Consider the following 21,966-nt stretch of genomic DNA (forward strand, 5'->3'; position numbering starts at 1 on the left):
AAGGTTCAACTTCCGGTTCCGTATTGGTAATACATCCATGGTATTGCCTCATTTTACGAGTCTCGAGTCAACGTGGTAAACCGGTTCCCAGCAGCAGTAACACATCACTACTACCAACTTCATCCTCATCATAATCGCCACCACGACCACCACCCTCATCATCACCATATTCATCTACACGGAGAACAAGAAGGTATGTGATGTGGCTGAGCTGTGGCTAAATCTGTGTTGTTAAATTGTTCGCTCTTAATTCCGCTTAAAAAACAAACAACTTTTAATCAATTTGATCACAATAGAAAAACACGACTGATTCTGAATCGATAGGCTGGCTAATGTCTGAAAACTCAGCGTGTGTATGATTATTCTGCAGTGTCACACCACGAGCTGCTGTAACATTTGACAGGAAATGTGAATGATAATACACAGGCTACACAATGATAATAGTGTTGATTAATCTAATAAAGTACAACAACAAGCTGTTTAAGTCTTGCCGATAGGAAAAAGGAACATATGGTTAAAACATTAGTGAAATTGGACCTGGATGTGACAAAAGTTGTAAAAATCTCAAATTTTTTTCCTTTTCATACGCGCAATTTCCGTTTCATGAAACAGAACTTGTGTTTTGTGTTTTAGTGAGTATTTGTAACTGATCTGGACCTGTTCTCATGAGGTTTAGATATGAAAAGGGTAACTTTAGCTTTAAAACTTTACCTAATACATTTCACAGGCTTAACTGCCACATCAGATGTTTGATCTTGACATTTTGTTAAAGGTATAATTACATCTGACCTGTTCTGCATGTTCTCGTGGTTCTCATGTGAGTTCAATCATGGCACGAAATCGGTAACTTTTCAACTTTGAAAAAGTTAAAATTTAAACTATATTTAATTGCTGTTTTTTAAGTAGCCAGGAATCAAAGAAAGTTTAAAATGACAAGAAATGATGTTGTGCCATCTCAGGCTGTGGAATTCCATATTTTATTACAGTTTTAATGTTTTCCTAATCTTGTCAACCCTGTTACCGACATAAACTTTACAATATACAGTATTTCTAATTAGAGTTTATTGAGATTTTTTTCTATATATAGTCTATATAGTTTTAATTATAATGGTAACAGTTGAAATTCCATTTTTTAAAAACATTTTTATCAAATTAATGACAACAACAGGGTTGAAGTTATGGTAACAGGGTTGACAAGAGTAATAGATGACAGGACACACATTCTATTGTCTACACTGCAAAGGTAACAGGGTTGACTATTTCAAGCTAATTTGCCCATTGCTAGCTGAAATAAATGCTAGCTAAAGGGCAAGCTATGTGCTTTGAAAGGTAATTACCTGTAGATATTGATTATATTATGAGAAATTGAAAATTGTTTAGATTTATATGTTAAAAAGTGGTAACAGGGTTGACGTTGTATGCTTGTCCCCCCCGGTCCAACCTTGAAAAAACATCAAAAATAGCACATAAGAGATGAGAGAAAGTTACTTGTTACTGAGCTGTTGGCATCCTGGGTAAGAGATGATGCAAACTCCTGTCAATCATGTCAAATCTGGAATGTACCATTGTTTTTTTTTAGGGTTTTTTGGTTAGGGTAACAGGGTTGACATAAAATCAGGGGACACCGATAAATTGGTAAATATTTATAAGAATTTATATATATTATTACCAAAAACACTGTTTTACAGTAAGATCATACTTATAACAATATGTAAATGTGAACATTTTAACATTTTGCCAACATTTTACATATTAAAAGTCCTGTTGACTTACAACAACAGTGAGGGACAGGCCAAAAACCTCACCCTCATCAGCATAAAAGTCATTTTAATTCTTTAAAATTATATTTAATTGACTGAATTGAAAACTAAATTACATATTAATTTGTTGTTATCATAATTTTATGACTGATTACTTCTTGGGGACGCAAAAGTTACCGATTTCATGGAATGACCCGTGTGTTTGTGACCTGATTTACCCTTTTGACGTTATTAGACAGTAGCATCAAAGTCCTTCATATTATAACGTCTCTGGTAGCATCCATATAGACGCCCGGCCGATAGACTGCTGCCTGCCTCCCACTAGCGCGGCGTGCCTAACTTACCGGTGCCTACAGGGCGGCCATCTTGGAACAGCGCTACTCACTACTACAGTGCATTTACGTCCATAGAGGTATGATATAAAAGTATATGTCTATGGACGCATGGACATCTTCAACCCATTTTGTGGCAGATTTTATGACACTTTGGGTATGGCAAGTATGGCACTCGCCGCCATACCTTGACTTTGGTAGAAAATGTTCGGGGTACTGGCACAATATAGATTTTAACCTCTGGCGTACCGGGACTTTTTACGGTGTACTGTGTCCTGTTGTAATTCCCTCTGACCGATTCGTGATAGTGATGCGATGCCTCTTTTTCTCACTGAACAACACCATGCTGTCGCTCCTGCTGCTCCTCTCTCTCTCTCATACACACACACACTGAGGGGCGGGGCTGCCTCGTGTCGCGCGCTCTCACAGACACGTGGAGTGCACGCCGCTGCATCATAGATAATCGTCACCTGCAATAAAGGGTCAAAATATGACCCTTTATTGCAGGCACGTCACGACGACACCATGACAAAGACCTTTTAGCCATGACCATGACGGACGGCAGAAAGTGCTGGGCCGTTGCGTTGGTTGACTCGCTGTTTTGGTAGGAAACGGAACCATATGGGGCGAGAGAGACAGGCCATTCCTTCAAAATAAAAGCACCAAGCTAATAAAATGCGGTGAAACTCTTTAATTTAAGGAATATAATTTACAAGAAAGTCCCCTAGCCATTAAGTTAACATTTTTTGCTTTTATTGTATTACAAGTTAATGTCTATTTTATAAGTTTTATGTTGGTGAACACTTTTATTTTGGTGAATTTTCCGCTACCGACGGGAACCAGAATGCAGACAAAATTCGGAGTTAACAGGCGCGAGGCGAGGCTAGTATAATCGGTATTACTCATATAATAGGCTGTAACTCCGTGTGCTGCAGACGTGAATGTGGAGCGAGGGAGCGACCCTTTGTGAGTTATAAAGCCATCAACATGACTTCCCAGTGGTGCCTGCTAACAACTTAGCCTACCAGTTATTCCACATATGAGTCATATTTCAGTGCTTGTTTGTTGGCTAACACTAGCTAGCCTACTTAGAGCACAGTAAAATGAAATCTTAAAGTTATTTGAGAAACACTGTGAAGCTGCTGCAGTCATCTTGTTGAGAAAGGGCTAATGACAGCTGTCTGTGGAGTGTGGAGGCTGTTTATCTTGTCACAAGTCCCAAGCAAGCCCCTGTCTAACATTAGGTTACCTGAATGTAGTGAATCACAGCAGCAACAAGAGGAATCACTCATTCAATTTTAATTCTCGTGAACATTATACTTTGTTTCCAGATTAAATTTATTCTGACTTTGCTGTTAAACTTTGCTGTTCTTACTGTAGAAACATGTACTGTAGATTAGCAGTGAATAAACTCATGTTGGCAATGATTTGTTGACACAAAATAAATGGCAATTAAGACAGGATACATACACCTTTTACGGAATGGATAAACTTCAAATAGCCTATTCATTTGTCTTCAGAGATTAAATAAGTTATATTGTGAACCCTTGTGTGGGGTATTGTGAGTATCATCCAATCCATAGCATTTGATAGTGATAATTGAGAAAGCTTCGTGATTTTGCTCTCAAATCACACCACTGTGACACATTATTCAAATCTTGAGGTTTGGAGAGTTTAGACATGTGGAAACGATGATATCATTACTCTTTAACATGATCCCTCTAAAAGGCTCATTGTATTGGTCGGAAATGAATCCTTCAGAGTCCCACATCCCAAGGGCAGGACGTGAATTGTGTGGTTGTTTCTATGCCCCCCAATGTGTAATTGATCTGCTTTGATTCAACAACCCAAACATGTAAAACAACCTCAATGCTGAACTTTCTCTTACAATAGCTCTTCTTTGGGGTAAGAGTCCCAATGGGCTGGTTATGTCATAAAAGTTTCATTTCATAAAAGTGACACAGTTTGGAAATGATAACTCACAGGAGGTGTTGGACATTATGTTTATGTCAGTTATACATGAGTCTTTCACTTTACATTAACAAACCACATGTCTTCAATCTGTTCTCCACAGCTGCAGCATGTGTGGGATCTGGGCTTTGTTTGGCAGTGATGAGTGCCTCTCGGTTCAGTGCACTTCTGCCATGAAGATTGCTCACAGGGGCCCTGATGCCTTTCGCTTCGAGAACGTCAATGGCTTCACCAACTGCTGCTTTGGCTTCCACCGGCTGGCCATTGTGGACCAGCTGTATGGTATGCAGCCCCTACGCATCAAGAAGTTCCCTTTCCTGTGGCTCTGCTACAATGGAGAAATCTATAACCACCACACGGTAAGGATCTGCTAGCTGGTCTCCAGGAGCCGTTGATGGTAGCTCCAAAAAGGTTTTTATCCCAACATAGCTTGTTCTCCCAAGATTTTCATCTGGTGGTCTGTTAAAGGGATATTCCGGCGTAAGTTTAACCCATGGTCTAACGCACCGTGAGACAGAGTAAGAGAGAGGGTTAGGTTAGGTTTGCTGACGGCAAACTTCTCTAGTTGTAGCGACTTCATCAAAGACCACACAATAGCAATATACTGCTTTCTCTGTAGCCAAGAGCTAACTGCAATCGATAAAAAAGCCACTCATAGCCACAAATAATGGTCATAACTAACTTCGTCAACTGTACAAATAAGAATGAATGAATGTTTATTTCGATCACAGCACATTTACCAGAAAGGGGCAGATAATCTAAAATCTCCCTCCCTTTGGAGGAGAGATCCTGGTCCTCAAATCTGAGGAAAAAGTTGTTTAAATGGATAGTTCACCCAAAATTCAAATTTCACTCATTACTCACCCTCATGTCGACTAAGGGCTGGGTGAAGTTTCAGAGTCCTCTGTGCCTTCTCGGAGTTACGGGGAGGAGCAGCAGTATTTGTCCATATAATGGTTGTGAATGGATACCAACTGTCTTCGTAACAAAAAGACACACCAAAAAACATCCAAATACCTCCATACTGCTCATCTGAAATATCCCTCTTGTATTGAAGCCCCGACATGAGAAATTGTTCCGCCGGTCACAGGAAGAGCACTGAACTGAGACACTGGGAGCTTCCGCTACAAACAAGCTTAAAATATAGACTTATTTAATTTTTTTCGGAACAATTTCTCATGTCGGGGCTTCAATACAAGAGGGACATTACAGACGAGCAGCATGGAGGTATTTGGATGTTTTTTGGTGTGTCTTTTTGGACGAAGAAAATGGAGCCCCCTTCGCTACCGTCATATGGACATGCAGTGCTACACGGAGCCCCGCTGTAACTCAGAGAAGGCACGGAGGACTCTGAAACTTCTCCCAGCCCTTAGTCGACATGAGGGTGAGTACATAATGAGTGAAATTTCAATTTTGAATGAACTATCCCTTTAACACTGAGCCTGTCTGTCACTCTGCTGGTGCCGCGGTCACAATGTGTGTGTTACAGGATTGATTAAAACACACAACGAACGTAATGTACGGATTGTTGTTGAGTCCTTCTGACCTCAGTTTGTTTTCATACCACATGTTTTACCCGGTTTCTCATCCTTCACCACGTTGAAAAGAGCTAACAGCAGCATGTTCTGGTCTTGTTGACGCTTCCATTTTTTTCTCATCTGTCCGTGCGGGTGCCGGCTGCTGGCTGCCGGGCGGCGACCAATCGGTGATGGTAAATGATACCTCGTGCCAAACCCCAACCAATCACTGACCCATTCACGCCCCCCTCCCCCTCCCGTGTGTCCTGTGTGATGCGTGTGCGTTGAAGTTGATACTAGCAATGTAACACAAGTAACGAGCTTGGAAAAGTGTAATATGATTACTATTTTCAGTAACTGAAAAAAGTAATCTGATTACAGTAACGCGTTACTTTGTAGCGCGTTACACCCAACACTGATCGTATCACATCCCCTTTGATGGGGTGCGATGCTGCTACGCTAACCCTGTCCCCCCTAACCCCATTTGGATTCTGTCTTGCCAATACACAACCCTCATAAATAAACTTAGCACAAAAAATTATGGAAATTTGTGTACCGTATATTTTTTCTTTGTCGGGTAAGGGTTAGTTAGGAAGATTAGATGTGACAATTTTTTCAAGGGCGCAATCACAGGAGCCACTCATCAACATCTACAATACTCAGGTCAAGAAAAAAGGCACACAGATTGCCACAGACACAACACACACACTACACAGCAACTACAGCCTACTACCATCAGCACGCAGATACAGGTCACTCCGAACTCCGGACAAAGAGAGCATCATCCAGTTTCATTCCCACCTCAATCCGACTTCTAAACACCTAACTCCCACCATAACTTTTTCCTTTTCAATTAACCTGTTTTTAACTAATTTTTTATCTTTGTATGTGTCTTTTGAACCTTTGCTGCGAGTACTTGTAGGAATGTGTATTATTATTGTGTTGGGTATGTCTGTGGTATGTAGGGATGTGTGGATCGTTGCATTGCACCTGCACTTTTGATGTCCTTCCGCAACGAAGTTCCTAACGGAATAATAAAGTACTTTTGAATTTGAATTTAATTTAATTTGAACCCACATACTCAGCTCTGCTGCTCATCCCATGTTCCTTACAAATGTGGTACCATTTAAAAGGGAAATAAACAGCCTTTCCAACGGTATAAGATTTATTCCCAAGAAGCATTGTTAGAACAAATAGATAATCTACCAAACACAAATGTCCTTTGTCCTTCGATAAATTCCTGCAAAATTAAAGACGTCCCCAGTTTAATGGTAATTAGCCCATGCCCACATTATACCTGCCAAACACCAGCACGTTTATAGTTAGCATTGTCATTGTGGCCACACTCCTGTCTTTATTCAGCTGTAATGAGTTTGGAGTGGGACTTTGATATGATGACCTGAAGTGACCCCATGTGTCCTGTCTCTCCACTGTTTCATTCATTCAGTTGCGGGAGAAGTTTAAGTTTGATTACCAGACCAAAGTGGACGGTGAGGTCTTACTCCACTTGTACGACCGCTTCGGCATCCAGAAGATGGCCTCTCTGCTGGACGGGGTGTTTGCTTTTATCCTTCTGGACACTGCCAACAGAAAGGTCTTTTTGGGAAGGGATACGTACGGTGTCCGGCCTCTGTTCAAACTCCTGACAGATGACGGCTTCCTTGCAGTCTGCTCAGAGGCCAAAGGTAATGGGATAGTTTATTCTTTCATTTGAATCTGTGTCCTCTAAGAATAAATCTCTTTTACTGTCTCCCAACTCTGCTGAACTTGTTATTCTGATCACAGGCCTTACAGACATTACTCATGCTATGGCCACCCCAGCCAACATAGTCCCTTTTCTCCCTGGACACATCGAGGCCTTTGATTTAAAGCCGAATGGGAAAGTTCAGTCTGTCCAGATGGAGCAGTTCCACTGCTGCACACAAGAGCCTGCTCACGCCGTCTACGACACATTGGAGAGGCTGCCCACAGGTATTGAACTGTTTAATGTTAGCAAACATTGAATGATCTCATGTTTTGTTTGGCATTAAAAGAAAAATGTCTCCATAGGGTTTGATGAGGAATCGGTGAAAAGCAACATCAGGACCCTGTTTGAGGGCGCTGTAAAGAAACGTCTGATGGCTAACAGGAGAATCGGGTGTCTTCTCTCAGGTAATTTAAGGCTCTGCACCTACAGTAGTGTATGTACTGAAACATATGGAAGCCCTGAAAGGTAAGTGATGCAATTTTTGTACCAGGCTGGAAACTGCAGTTTTTGGTACTTCAGTGTTTGCCCCATGGTTCAGCCTCTCAGGATGACGCTTGATATGGACTGACCTCGGGTCAGACTTAGCAAATAACCACATACAGGTCAGTCCTATCTGCATATTTTTAATTTGCTATGGCAAACTGAGTTGCTTGTTTACATTTTGGGCTTGTAACGGGAAATTTTGATATAACTCATGTATGCCTATGCAAGACTGTGTAACCAAAGACTGGTTTGAAGTAACCTATGTACACCTTTTATGGTTGTGTAAGAATAATACATTTTATTTGTAAAGCACTTTTCATAAAGTCATCTCAAAGTGCTAAACCTCTGTGTGAACTGGTGAGAACACATGTAGACAACACATGTGGATGCTTTTCATTTCTTCTAATGATAAGTGCTGCTCATTCGACCCCTGTGGAGACAGAGCTGTGAGCTACAGTGACATGCGGCGAGGGGGGGAGCAGGTGAAGACTCGGGCTGGAGACAATCCCATGAGAGAGTGTCGTATTTTGTCTATTTGGCATGTGTTTTGGGAACTATAAGAATGTGGCCCTGGGAAACATCTTCAGGCCACTCACTCACTGATTGCGCTGCTGTTCAGTTGTGTTTGTGTGACTTCATTCATGAATGCTTATTAAAACTCAAGAAAGACAGCTGATGTGTGAGGATTAGGGGTGTAATGAATGAATATTTAAAAAAAAAAAAAAAAAAGTCGAGTCCTCACTCGAATCCAGGTGGCGGTAATGAGCCTCGAAGCTGCCTGCAGCCGTCATAGCAGACGAAGAAGAGAAGTGATGAGAGAGTGAAGTTAGAGGAGGAGAGCTGTCTGCTTCATTCATGTCACTGTGGCTTCTCAATGAAACAAACGGCGGCGGCGGCGGCTCGCGACCATAATACATCCATGCTCGCGACTGGTCCACCGGACAAAGTCCGTCGGCGATGTTTCACGGATGCGCGGTGCGTCGCTGGAAACGCATCAAACACGTAGCGCATGTTCACCCGCCTCCCCTCCCTGCCTCATGTCAATCACTGGTGCAAGTAAAAAGACAAGTTGTGTGCAACAACTTATCCCGCAGCTTTTAAGCCTCTTGACATGAACACAGACAGGTGAGGAGAAAAGGAGACCGCACACTATATAAATAATCAGACACATTTTGTCTGATGAAGGGCTGACGCCCGAAACGTGTGAGTGACATTCAACTGTCACGGGAGCTTTTAACTAGTGTGCGGTCTCCTTTTTTCCTTACCTGTGTCTTTCTTGGTGGTCCAGCACCTAGTCTTCAGTTTTTTGGGGGATGTGCGTGTAGCTGCCTAATATGTTTTATGAACACAGGCAGGACCAGAAACATCACCAAAGTAACTGCTAGTCTAATTTAACTGTGTAAACCAACATTGATGTCAGTTTATTGTTTTGTTTTTTTAATAATATTTTTTTAATAATAATAATTTAATAATTCGAATAATAGCTTAACTTTTATAACACAAGACAGATTTTAGTTTTACATTCAATTAGTGTCTGTTGTACCGAAACCGTACCGAACCGTGACCCCTGAACCGAGGTACGTACCGAACCGTGACTTTTGTGTACGTTACACCCCTAGTGAGGATACTTTTTTTAAAGGGATAGTTCACTCAAAATTGAAATTGCACTCATCACCCTCATGTCGACTAAGGGCTGGGAGAAGTTTCAGAGTCCTCCGTGGCTTCTCTGAGTTACATTGGACATTACATACGAGCAGCATGGAGGTATTTGGATGTTTTTTGGTGTGTCTTTTTGTTACGAAGACAGTTGGTATCCATTTGCAACTGTTATATGGACATGCACTGCTACGCCGAGACCCCCTGTAACTCAGAGAAGCCATGGAGGACTCTGAAACTTCTCCCAGCCCTTAGTCGACATGAGGGTGAGTAGATAATGAGTGAAATTTCAATTTTGGGTGAACTATCCCTTTAATACTTTATTATACAAAGTAACATTTTTTGCCACCACAGGGTGTTGTTATCTGCCTCTTATTGTAAATTAAAACTGATGAAACAAGTGGTGATTGATGTGGTTTCCTTCATGCTATCTGTCCCTCAGGCGGCCTGGACTCCAGTTTGGTTGCTGCTACACTGGTGAAACTGGCCAAGGAGGATAAGCTGCAGTATCCCATTCAGACGTTTTCAATCGGGTCAGAAGACAGCCCAGACGTCATCGCTGCTCGCAAGGTCAGTTCTTCAGCTAAAAGACTTTCAGATCCCCCAAACATCACCGTAGCATCGGTGCGGTGCAGTCTGACGGGTTGATTTTTTTTGTCGGTCAGGTCGTAGCTCACATCGGCAGCGAACACCACGAGGTGAACTTCACTGCGGAGGAAGGCATCCAAGCGGTAGAGGAAGTCATCTTCCACCTAGAGACCTATGACATCACCACTATACGTGCCTCTGTTGGTGAGTGCAACATGAAGCGTTGTGGGAAGCGACGAAAACAAGCCACATCATGTGCTATGACGTAAACAGGGTCCCCACTTGTCCTGGAAAACACATGGAAAAAGAGAAAAAAAGTCAAATGTCCTGGAAAAGCTTCAGTTGTCTTGGAAAATGATTTACCACATTGCTACCAGAGCTCTATTTTCCGTTTTCAGACCTCACTAAGGATTTATTTTCTAAAAAAAAGTGCCTAGTGAGAAAACTAGAGACTTTGAGTGGATGACTATTTCCAGTGTTTGTGTTGTTCTATGATAAATTCATAGGAATTTCTAAGCATGTAACTTAGAGCCACAGACTGCACATATTTAAACCAGACTTCTGGGGCTGAGAGAGGAATAAACATAGAAACAAAAATGTACAAAATAAGGTCCCAACGGTCGAAAAGAACACTTTTCCAAAGCATGAACGGGACAGAGGATGTAGAATAAACACTGAAAATGTCCGTCAGGAAAAGAGTGGGAACCCTGGTAAACTGTTACGGTACTTGGTGTGTGTTTTTTTTTTTAAACTATTGGCAGTTTGTTGTACAGTTTGCAATTGTGCAAAAGATAATGAGTCATTATCGTATCTCTATCTGGCGCTAAATCATGATGTGGCTTGTCTGTGTTTGAAGGTTTGCTGAATCACAACATTCCTCTTCCTCCCGATTTCCCTCAGTGAATCACAGTGGATTCCAGCTAGATTAGTTCAGCAGGGAGCTGTGTGCACCTTCATTCCCATTCTGTGACTTATTTGCACCTTTTTGCCACAATATCATCTCTGGTTCTTAACCTTATATTTAATTTGTTGATCCTCTCCTTGGCTTGCGTCAACTGTAAGGATAAATCGTATAGCTTCTTGAAAAAATGTAGCCACCTTTCAGATAATCTCTTAGGCTTTGATGATATCCAGAATTAAATATCTCAATACAGCATAGTGCAGTGATGCTGCCTCTAATCAGTAAAAGTTTTACTTGTCACATGCTAAAGTTCAGTGATCAGTGAGCAAAGCATTGAAATGAGAGTGGGACTGCAAACCTCATATATGGCAGGAGATATTGCACTATTCAGTATTATTATAGTCCTGTAGTATACACAAGTACACACTACAGTTATTTTTGGGTCTGTATGTTTTGCTGTGTATGTGCTTTTCATTCACTCACATGAACTAGATTTTATTTGTTTGCACAGTTAAAAATTACACAAGTAAAAGTAACAATTTTGATAATTTAAAGTGCAGGAAGAGGCAAAAACTCAAGGAGCTTATCAGGTGCCTCCACCTAACAATAAAATATAATATCATACTAAAGAAAACAAAATATACAAATGAGCAATCAAAAAATATTTAGAAAAATGTATATATTTATATTTATATATTTTAACTATATTGTAATGAGGTCGTTAAGCTACTGTGTTTGTTCCTCCACAGGGATGTACTTGGTGTCAAAGTACATCAGGGAGAAGACCGACAGTGTGGTGATCTTCTCTGGAGAGGGCTCAGATGAACTCACTCAGGGATACATTTACTTCCACAAGGTAAAATCTGCAAAAACCAATCACCACGACTGAGTCGGTCAAACTTAGGCTTGATTCAAGAAAAAGGATTTTGTTTCAATTTTCACGACCTCGGGATCGGAAGAGAGTGAGACACAGATAAAAGGTTAATCTTTACTCAGGCTCGTTCCATAGAGGCAGGGTAAACGGGGTGAAGATGGCGGGGTGTCAAACAGCAGGTGGGAAAGACTGCAGGTGGCACAGGAGAAAATGTGCCAAATAAAACATAAGAGTGGCAGATGTAATACCAACGATGATAATTCGCAGTTACAAAAAAAAAAAAAATATCTATAGTATCTGTGGACATCAGATGAACAACAGAGACGAAAAGTGCGAGAAACGAGAAAGAGGAAACAACATAATGAGTCAGACAGAAAAGCCTGACAGCACCACCTAGTGTTGGCAACTTTGATGACTAAGGAGCCATTTCTTTGTGGCAAGACAGAAACTTGTTTTGTTTAGTTTTTACTAGCCTATGTGTTAATGTTTACCTGTAAGGGGTCCACGATGATGCTATTAACGTGGGTGATCTATACTGCCCTGCTAAGCCAGACCGTGGTAACTACGTGAAAATTCCAAATTGATTTTTTTGTGAAATTGAACTTGTCAATAAATGTTTTATCTTGTGTAAAATTTTCAGCGGTCAATTTTACTCAGTTTTAGAGATATGAGGTATAAAAAATTGCAGTAACTACAAAATCACTCTTGAAACTGAGCCAAACCGCAGTAACTACAGTTACTGCACTCTGTATCTGTTTCCCTGTACAAAATCACACTCAAAACTGAGCCAAACCGCAGTAACTGCGCAGTTACTGCACTCTGCCTCTTTTCCCCTGTACTCCAGCTACTGCGCTCTATTACACACTGCTAGCCAGTTACGGTAGCTAGCTAACATTAGCTTCGGCAGGTTAGCTCAAGCACCTAACACTTTAGCTAAACACTGGACATTAAATGTTAGCTCACTTAAGTTTGTACTGTTAAATTATTAATCATTTTTGAGGTGGCCAAAGTTAATAATTAAAGCAGATATCAGCTTCACGGCCGTTTCGGCTAATGCTGCGTTCAAGGCAGGCTTTTGAAACCGTAAGTTACAGCTTCAAGTCACAACTACGACTTGGTAGCGTTCCAGGTAACCCGTAGCTCGTGTTTTTACCATCCTGTTGTCTGTGAAAGTTCCCTATAACGCAGGGTTGCCAACTTTTGGTCCTGGGCTGGAGTGAGATTCTGTTGGCGGCGCGCGCGGGGGGGGGGGTAATAGTAATGTTTAATGTAGTTTTTCTCTTTCTATCACACACAAACAGGCAAACCCCCAGAAAAAAATTGTGATTTTAACATGTAAACAAAGCATTCTGGTGGACTTTGAGAAGAAAATAAGGGAAAAACAACATTTGCTTCAGATAAGAGGGGGAAAAGATCTGTGGTTCCTATCATTGTATGGCTGGACTTGTATAGAAGCTGGGGGTTGTATAGAGGGAGGAGAGCTGTCCATAATAATAATAATAATAGTAGTGTTTAATGTACTTTTTCTCTTTCTGTCACACACATACACACACACCATAACTGCAAACTGAGTAGAGGTGGAATAAGTGGTAAGTGGCAAATTAAACTCCTCTAGGGGGGGCTGGGGGCACCCCCCCAGAAAAAAATTGTGATTTTAACATGTAAATTAAGCATTCTGGTGTACTCTGAGAAGAAAATAAGGGAAAAAGCAGATCTGTGGTTCCTATCATTGTATAAAACTGGTCTAGTGGGGAGCTGTGGTCTTTTGGCCTGGACTGGACCAGCCTTTCAAGGCCTAGTTTCCTCTGCTTCACCCTGAGCCTCTTTCAGGCCACACTTTACTGTTCCACCACACCACTTCTGCCCTATTCTCATCTCTATCTTGATGTAGGCTACTGTCAGATGTTAATATATGAAAGAACAGAACAGAAATGTCCTGTGATTTTCAGCCTTCTATGAGTCTATTCCAGCCTGATGATATAAGCCAGGTCCTGAAATGTCTACTATAATAATATACAAATCATAATATAGCCTAATAATAATAAAATCGAAGTTTGCAGGTATGACACACGTGCACACGCACACACACACACACACACACACACACACACACACACACACACACACACACACACACACACACACACACACACACACACGCCACACCTGTTGCTGTGCTGTCTCTCTCTCCTCTGCTCTCTGGACTGAGCTGCCTGGCTGCCTACTTTGGGCTACAGTCTGCATGGACCTCCATGGGCTTTGATTTTAGTTCTCAGCGGACCGGACCAGCCCAACCAGCCCGACCGCAGGCGTCAGTTCGAGCCGCATCCGGTCCGAAAACATAACTCGGTCAGGTCGTGCCTCGCTCTCGCTCTCGCTCTCTCTCTTTTTTTTTTTGGCCACCGTACGGACCAGCTCGGGTCCGGGCTTTAACACCCGCGGGTCAGCTTTTAACTTTCAAGTCCGTAGAGCTCCAGCTTGATGCAGGAGCAGGACTTCAGGGCTGCACGTCAGTGCTGCGCTGTCTGACCAACACCGAAGCAGCAGGCGGACATCACTGACGTAATGACGGTAAATGTTTTCAGCGAATCAATCAACAATCAGAGACAATTATAACACATTACACTGGAGTGGTTTAGAGTCGATGTAAAACCAGAGCTGGTTTATAGTCATTTGGAAATGAGTAGGCTACATGATGAGTGGAAAAATTAACAAAAACAAAAATAAGTCAGATTTGGCGTGAGATTTCTCTCTTGAGCGTGAGAGCGTGAGATTGAGGCTGAATGCGTGACTGTCACGGCCAATGCGTGAGAGTTGGCAACCCTGTTTAATGCGAGTGGCCGTTACTATAACGGCCGTTACGAGTGGCCGTTATAGTATAACGGCCACTCGTAACTTCCGACCCGTGAACTCGTACCAGATCGAACTGGTATGACTTCACAGGAAGGAAAAACACAAAGTACGAGTTTCTTTGAACGCACCATGAGTTAGCAGCCCCCGCCCTTGTCAGGCATCAATTGGTCCTCGTGCTACGTCACCACATTCACGCGCATCCCTTGGCTGCACACACAGCCCTTCATGCCGTTCTCTCTCCTCATTGGATAACACTTGTATCCCACAAGGAAAATTTTCTCCTCGGGTTACAGCAGAGCAGAGTGACGGAGAGACTCGTGTTTAGGCTGAAATACTTCATGTAAGTGATTGCTGACGGAAAATAGGACTATTTAGGACTTATATTAACAAAAACATTCCACTGATATCTGCTTTAAGTAATGAAAGCTGGAAGAAAACAACAACATTGTAGTTACTGCACTTTGCCTCAGCATTACCTGTCTATCTGTTTAAGGAAACCTGGCACCAGAGCGCAGTATCTGCTTTTTTAGGGGTAAAATGTAAAATATGTGGTCATATATTTAATTGCATGAATATTACTTAAAGCAGAAGTGAGTGATCCGGTCGTTTTCGCTAATGCTGCGTTCCAGGCAGGCTTTTGAAATCATAAATTACAGCTTCAAGTCACAACTTACGACTTTGTAGCGTTCCAGGCAACCCACTCGTGTTTTTCCGACCTGTTTTACCGGTGAAAATCACTATAACGGCCACTCGTAACTTCCGACCCGTGAAATCGTACCAGTACGTCTTTTTGTACAGTCTATGTACCAGATCGAACTGGTACGACGTCACAGGTCGGAAAAATACGAGTTTCCTTGAACGCACCATAACAGTCCTCGTCGCTACGTCGCCACATTCACGGCGTTCCTTGGCTGCACACACAGCCCTGCATGCCGTTCTCTCTCCTCATTGGATAAAAACTGTAGGATACGATAAATGTTTTCTCCTCGACTCAGAGCAGAGCAGAGTGACTGACAGACCCGTGATTCAGACCAAACACTCTATGTAAGTGATTGCTGTCGGAAGATATAACTATTTAAGACTTATATTAACACAAATATATCACTCACTTCTGCTTTAATGAAAACCTGTCAAATCTGTGTATTTTCACTAATCTACCTACAACACATTTGGAAGGCAAATCAAAAAACTTTAAAGCTATTTTTCTCAGTTTCAGCGTTTGCGTAGTTACTGCGGTCTGGCTTAGTAGGGCAGTATAAATGTCCTTAAATTATTGAAAATACCACACTTGCTCATTCACCAACAATGCAGAGTTGTCAGTTCTTGGGCACTTTTGCAATACCCATATTCCGCCATCAGGAGGCGCTTCCATTTGACCAATGCGTGTCGTTACTCTCTTATTCCAGTGCTCTAGATGTGATAAAGTCTGTGTTTCTCCTCCTTTTAGGCTCCCAATCCCAAAGCAGCAGCAGAGGACAGCGTCCGGCTGATGAAGGAACTCTACCTGTTTGATGTTCTCCGTGCCGATCGCACCACGGCTGCACATGGGTAATGGCTGATAATTGATAACATAAATAAACTAAACATCCAAGGTTACAGAAATCATGGGTGTTAAGACTCAGTTTCTAAATACAGGCTGTGTGTGTGTGTGCTGTTATTAATATTTAGCCTTGCTTTATAATCAGACTACACATGGACATCTACCATTATACTGTATGGAGCTGAAACATAAAATCCAACAAGCTCCTATAACGTTTAATTACTTTTTTTTGTTTCAATGCAAGTATAATTTATCATTCCTGAATTAATCATCAGCGCAATTTCTGTTTGCCTTGTGCTTTTATTCTGGAATCCATTCATGAATTTGGCAGAAAAAACACTTAAAAGACTTAATGGGCTGATGTTGTGCTAATTAATTTGGTGAGAACATCAATATTCAGTAGCCTTGATGTGTTTTTTTTTAAGATCTTGTCCTCAATTTAAGCACAAAAAGGTAAATCCTTCATGAATGGGAACATCAACAACGTGGCTAAGAAACGTCAACAGTAAAATTAATAATGCATTTTAATTACAGCAAAAACATGATTCATCAAGCCTCAATAATTGAGCGAGAAATGAAATCCAATAAACCATTCTGAGTCATGAAAATAAATTAAAACACTGATAATTGATAGTAGTGGAGCTGTCAACCTTTTTTTTTTTTTTTTTAGCTGATGAAATTACTAGTTATTTGGAAGACATACTGTATCCTATAGGACTTGGTCCCGACTCACTGGTTGTGTCTTTGTTTCTCAGCCTGGAGCTCAGAGTGCCTTTCCTGGACCACAGATTCACGGCGTACTACCTCTCCCTGCCGGAGGAGATGAGGATTCCCAAGGTCAGTTGTTGTCGTCTGTCAGACTAGGATAAGTTTACCTTCACTGCAGATACCTGATGTCCCAGACAGGGAAGTGAAGCAGTAATGACAGTGCTATGTTGTGTGTGTTCCAAACTGCCTTTTATCTCAAAAATTTTAGAAAAAATTGTTTCTTCACAGCTTTTAGCAGCCTTAGAGGAAAATTCTCTCTTCGACAAATTTCAGTCAGGATTTCGAAAGTACCACAGCACAGAAACGGCTCTGCTTAAAGTGACCAATGACCTTTTAATGGCATCTGACAGTGGGCTGTGCCCAGTCTTGGTACTTCTAGATCTCAGTGCGGCGTTTGACACAATCGACCACGGGATCCTTTTAAATCGTCTGAGGCACTGGGTAGGAGTTTCAGGTACAGCTTTGAAATGGTTTTATTCATACTTTTCAGATCGTAAGTTCTGTGTCGCAGCAAACAATTACACATCCTCCCTCACCCCACTAAAGTACGGCGTGCCCCAGGGGTCTGTCCTAGGACCAATTCTATTCTCATTATACATGCTCCCCCTGGGGCACATAATACAAAAATATGACGTGTCTTTCCATTTTTATGCTGACGACACTCAGCTGTACCTGCCCGTAAACGCCACTGACCCTGGGAAGTTGAGTGCTTTACTAGATTGTATCACCGCTGTCAAAAACTGGATGTCGCAAAATTTTCTTCAGCTGAACGACAACAAAACCGAGGTTCTCATTTTTGGCCCCCAGCAGATAACCAAGCAAATAATGCCATCTGCTGGGCCGCTAGCGGACGCCATCAAACCCTCTGCTAGAAACCTTGGGGTTTGGTTTGATGGCAATCTAAGCTTTGAACAACATACGACTAAACTTGTACAGTCTTGTTTTTATCATCTCAGAAATATTTCAAAGATTAGATCGTTTTTATCTTTTAAAGACACAGAAATGATTTTACATGCTTTTATTTCATCACGTCTGGATTACTGCAATAGCCTTTTTACCTGTCTTAACCAAAAATCCCTGGACAGGCTTCAGTCAGTGCAGAATTCTGCAGCCAGGCTTTTAACTAGAACCAGGAAACGCGAGCATATCACGCCTGTTTTAGCCTCCCTGCACTGGCTTCCAGTACGTTTTAGAATTGATTTTAAAATTTTATTGATTACTTTTAAAGCACTCAACGGTTTTAGTCCTGCATACATTGCTGACCTTTTATCTCTGCACATTTCTGCCCGCCCTCTGCGATCCTCAAATAAAGGTTTTTTAGCTGTCCCTGGGGCCCGACTGATGACAAAAGGGGAAAAATCATTCTCAGTCCGGGCCCCAAGACTTTGGAATGATCTGCCAGAGGACATCAGGTCAGCTTCATCAGTAGCTTGTTTTAAATCCTTACTCAAAACCCATTTCTATCGAAAAGCCTTCCCTGATTTTATTTGATGTCACTTAATTTGTCTTTGTTGTCATTTTAATTGTTTTTACTGGAAAGCACTTTGTAACATTTGTTTTGAAAAGTGCTATATAAATAAAGTTTATTATTATTATTATTATTTTTGTCTAAGCAGAATGGGGTGGAGAAGCACCTTCTGAGGGAATCGTTCAAAGGTCTCAACTTGATCCCCGAAGAGATCCTGTGGAGACGCAAAGAGGCCTTCAGCGATGGTGTGATGTCCACGAAGAAGTCCTGGTACACCTGTCTGCAGGAGCATCTGGAGTCCATGGTATGTGAGACCAGTCACACTGATTATTAAGACGATCAGTTTATAACCTGTTTACAATCAAACATGCAAAGAATAGATTAGAAATGATCCAGTAAAAACAATGAAGCCATATGTCAACCAAGTTATTGTCATGCATCATTATTCCTCTCATTTACATGCTCTCATAAATGTTGCTGTTAATAACAGGTGAAAAAAACAGCATGGGCGAGCCCTTGTCCACTCAATGAACAGACCCCAGCAGACAATAATGACTAAATAATAACATGAGGGATGGCTGCATTACATCCAATGTCCACCAATCTACTTGTCCTCTAACCATAATATAGTCCTCTGGCCTCTGGGGGCCCTCTGGTCCCCTGGTCTTAGTCCCCTAATCCCCTTGTCCTCTGCATGCCCACTCATTGTCATGGCCTTCAGTCCAGTTAATGTCTGGGCCAGTGGACTAATGCCGTCATGTCCGGTCCAGATGTCTGGCACCCAGCCTTTAGATTTTGGGATGTGCGTGGCCGTGGCGTGCATTCACTATTGTTTTTCAGTCCAGGACCTCAGCTCGCCAATGTGACCAATGCACAGCCTCACGATTTGATTTGAAATCTTTATTTCGAACATGTTTAAGCACTGAATAGTTATATTATTACTAAATAAAAACAAGGCCACACAAATTACGGTAACCATTCATGATCTCTATAATCAGAGAAGGAAACAATTATAAAATAAAAGAGTATATCAAAAAAAAAAAAAAAAAATTCTGTCCTTACTTTCTTTCTACTAATTAACTAATAATAATACATAAAATAAAGCTAAACATGTTCGAAAATGAGTAGGAAGAAGTAAAAAACGTATTAATTCCTACCCCCACTCTCTATTTCATCATAATCATGTATAATACCAATTATTATTTCATGTGAATATCTGTATGAAACTAATGGTCATAATAATGAAAAAATAAATAAAAATAACAACACATCAGTATCAGTGTATACTAATGATAATAATAATCAAAATAACAACAACACGTCCTCTCCCTCAGGTGAACGATGACCAGATGGAGAAGGCTCACAAGACGTTCCCCCACAACGCTCCTAGCACCAAGGAGGCCTACTACTTCAGACAGGTGTTTGAGAAACACTACCCAGGCCGCGCCGAGTGGCTCTCCCATTACTGGATGCCGCGCTGGATCAACGCCACAGACCCGTCAGCCCGCACCCTGTCTATCTATAAACCTGATAAAGACCAGTGATTGGCTGGAGCGGCGTCGTGCAGCAGTGTGTCAGTCGCCTTTGCAAAGTCGACTATGAGCATTAAATTAATTACCAAATTTAACTGAGTAGGAATTAGTTTGTACTTAACCTCACATTACATTTGTCAGACTTTCAGATCTCCGCTTCTCCGCTTCTTCATAAACCGTTTGTGTGTTCCAGCTGCGACCTTTCCTTTCAGCATGTGGCGTCCGGTGTGAACTTCTTTGTACAACCTGCTGCAGGAAGTTTGTGAAGGTCTCTCACAACCCTGAACATCAGCACTTCAGTCCTCTGTCATTGACATCCTGGCATTTCTGAGTTTGCAGTTTGTCCTGCTGATAAATAAACGCATCAGTAACAGCACAGTGCACTGAACTGTTTCTTGTTTCTTGACTCTAACATACAGGTGCATCATTCACTTGCACATCTCAAACATTACCCATCGATTGCACTGTGTTATTTGGCATTGATTTGCAATGGCAATGGCCTGTGTGCTGTGTGCATTTCTCTTTCTCCAGTTAGACCTAATGAATTGAATCTAATTAGCAAAATATAAGTGCTTTACAATGGAAGCCTGAAAATACTTTTTTGTCCTATTATCTCAAGATAACATGAAAGGCCACACATACAAATATTTTTCCTCCCATTATCTCAAGATAACAGTGCTCCTTATCAAGACATTTTCTGTGGAAAGACAAGATATCAGGAGAAAAAGATAATTTGTCATCCAAAGATAATGAGATATTTGTGGCATCAATACTATACTGATGTGACATGCATTTTATTTTGTTTGTTAAATTTTAGCTTTTAGAAGTTATACTGTAATTTGATAACAATTGTTGCTATTAATCCTCTTTAGATTCCAGCTGTACTGAAAGCTCTCAATCGTTTTTTTTATTCGGTCTGATAAACATCTTAATGTGGCTAAATATGTGAGCACTCTTTATCTTACAGGGTTCTTGAACGCCACATCACACTCACCCTGGTCATATTATATGATTATACAGAGCTGCTGCTCCAGCTTGATGACTTGTCTGTTATATTATGCAATTAGTGTGAAGGACATGTTGACACTTTGTCAGAGGTGGAAGTGAGTCATATGTGAAACTGGGGGCTGGCTATGCAAACAACCTCACTGCTACTACACTACATCATGTCAGTAATAGAAAGTAACATTGTTTTTCATTGGTTATTTGCTGATCAATTAAATTCTAGTGAATTTATGATATGCTAAATTAAAGTACACATTAGAAGATTATATCTTTTTTTGTGATTTGTGAGTGAACTGATCAGATTGAGTTACAAGTAGTGGATAAAATGTCATCTGACAATTTCAAAGCATTAACTACAGTTGAAGAGTTTATTGTGCGCCTCTTTTATCAGACAACTCCACATTGTAATTTTGTCCACTGCGAGACATAATCATCATAATAATCTTTTTTTCTAGTCATTATTTCTCTGTAACTTTACTTGCTATTAGTAAAATAAATTCCCCTCTGGTTCCTGTGTTGAGGTTGTGTGCAGCACCTCCGGTCCACACCAGAGGGCGCCTGCACCCCACAGTGAACACCAGCAGGGTTCGTCACGCAACCAGTCGATGCATCACAAAGGAATTCACAACTTGCAAACCGACGTTGAACTGGTAAAGAAAATAATTTTAATATTTGTCAAACCACTGCAACACACAGGAATCCTGTCAACGTCGAACCTCGTGTCCAGTTGCAGAACATGGCGGCTCTTCTGTAGTCGACTTGAAGCCAGAATGAGAACAAGGTCCCAGTGTGTTGTATTTATAGAACAATCAGTTGCAATTAAACAGTTATGAGGCACTATACAGTGACTTTGGCAGTGCAATTTTCAGCATACCCTGGGGTACAGCCATGCCTAGATGGTCCACAACAACACTCAGTCTTTGTGGGATGGCAGATGGTGGAGAACGCTCACAGAAAGCACTAACACTAAT

At 41.4% G+C, this 21,966-nt stretch overlaps 1 protein-coding gene across 3 annotated transcripts; it reads left to right on the forward strand.

Moving 5' to 3' along the window:
- Window positions 1-102: 102 nt before the first annotated feature.
- On the forward strand, window positions 103-20,361 carry asns (asparagine synthetase). Of its 3 annotated transcripts, none has more exons than XM_083982524.1 (12): window positions 103-193; window positions 4,167-4,422; window positions 7,028-7,265; window positions 7,366-7,551; window positions 7,630-7,731; window positions 9,909-10,036; window positions 10,132-10,258; window positions 11,705-11,811; window positions 16,130-16,230; window positions 16,978-17,059; window positions 18,607-18,762; window positions 19,793-20,361. In XM_083982524.1, the coding sequence occupies exons 2-12, from the start codon at window positions 4,174-4,176 to the stop codon at window positions 20,000-20,002; spliced, it is 1,686 nt and encodes a 561-aa protein (XP_083838650.1). In that variant the 5' UTR covers window positions 103-193; window positions 4,167-4,173; the 3' UTR covers window positions 20,003-20,361. The 3 variants fall into 3 exon arrangements, with proteins under 3 accessions (XP_083838650.1, XP_083838652.1, XP_083838651.1); XM_083982526.1 differs by having other exon boundaries at window positions 7,040-7,265; XM_083982525.1 differs by lacking the exon at window positions 103-193 and adding an exon at window positions 2,969-3,058.
- Window positions 20,362-21,966: the final 1,605 nt, after the last annotated feature.

The sequence above is a fragment of the Trachurus trachurus genome (genome assembly GCF_905171665.1).
Source record: "Trachurus trachurus genome assembly, chromosome: 11".
Taxonomy (NCBI): Eukaryota; Metazoa; Chordata; class Actinopteri; order Carangiformes; family Carangidae; genus Trachurus; species Trachurus trachurus.

Bases quoted from the DNA above. Each gene is read 5' to 3' on its own strand.
- asns (XM_083982524.1), top strand. From the start codon at position 4,174: ATGTGTGGGATCTGGGCTTTGTTTGGCAGTGATGAGTGCCTCTCGGTT. The intron at 7,552-7,629 runs GTATTGAACTGT...ATGTCTCCATAG, and splicing joins ATTGGAGAGGCTGCCCACAG to GGTTTGATGAGGAATCGGTG. The intron at 7,732-9,908 runs GTAATTTAAGGC...TCTGTCCCTCAG, and splicing joins AATCGGGTGTCTTCTCTCAG to GCGGCCTGGACTCCAGTTTG.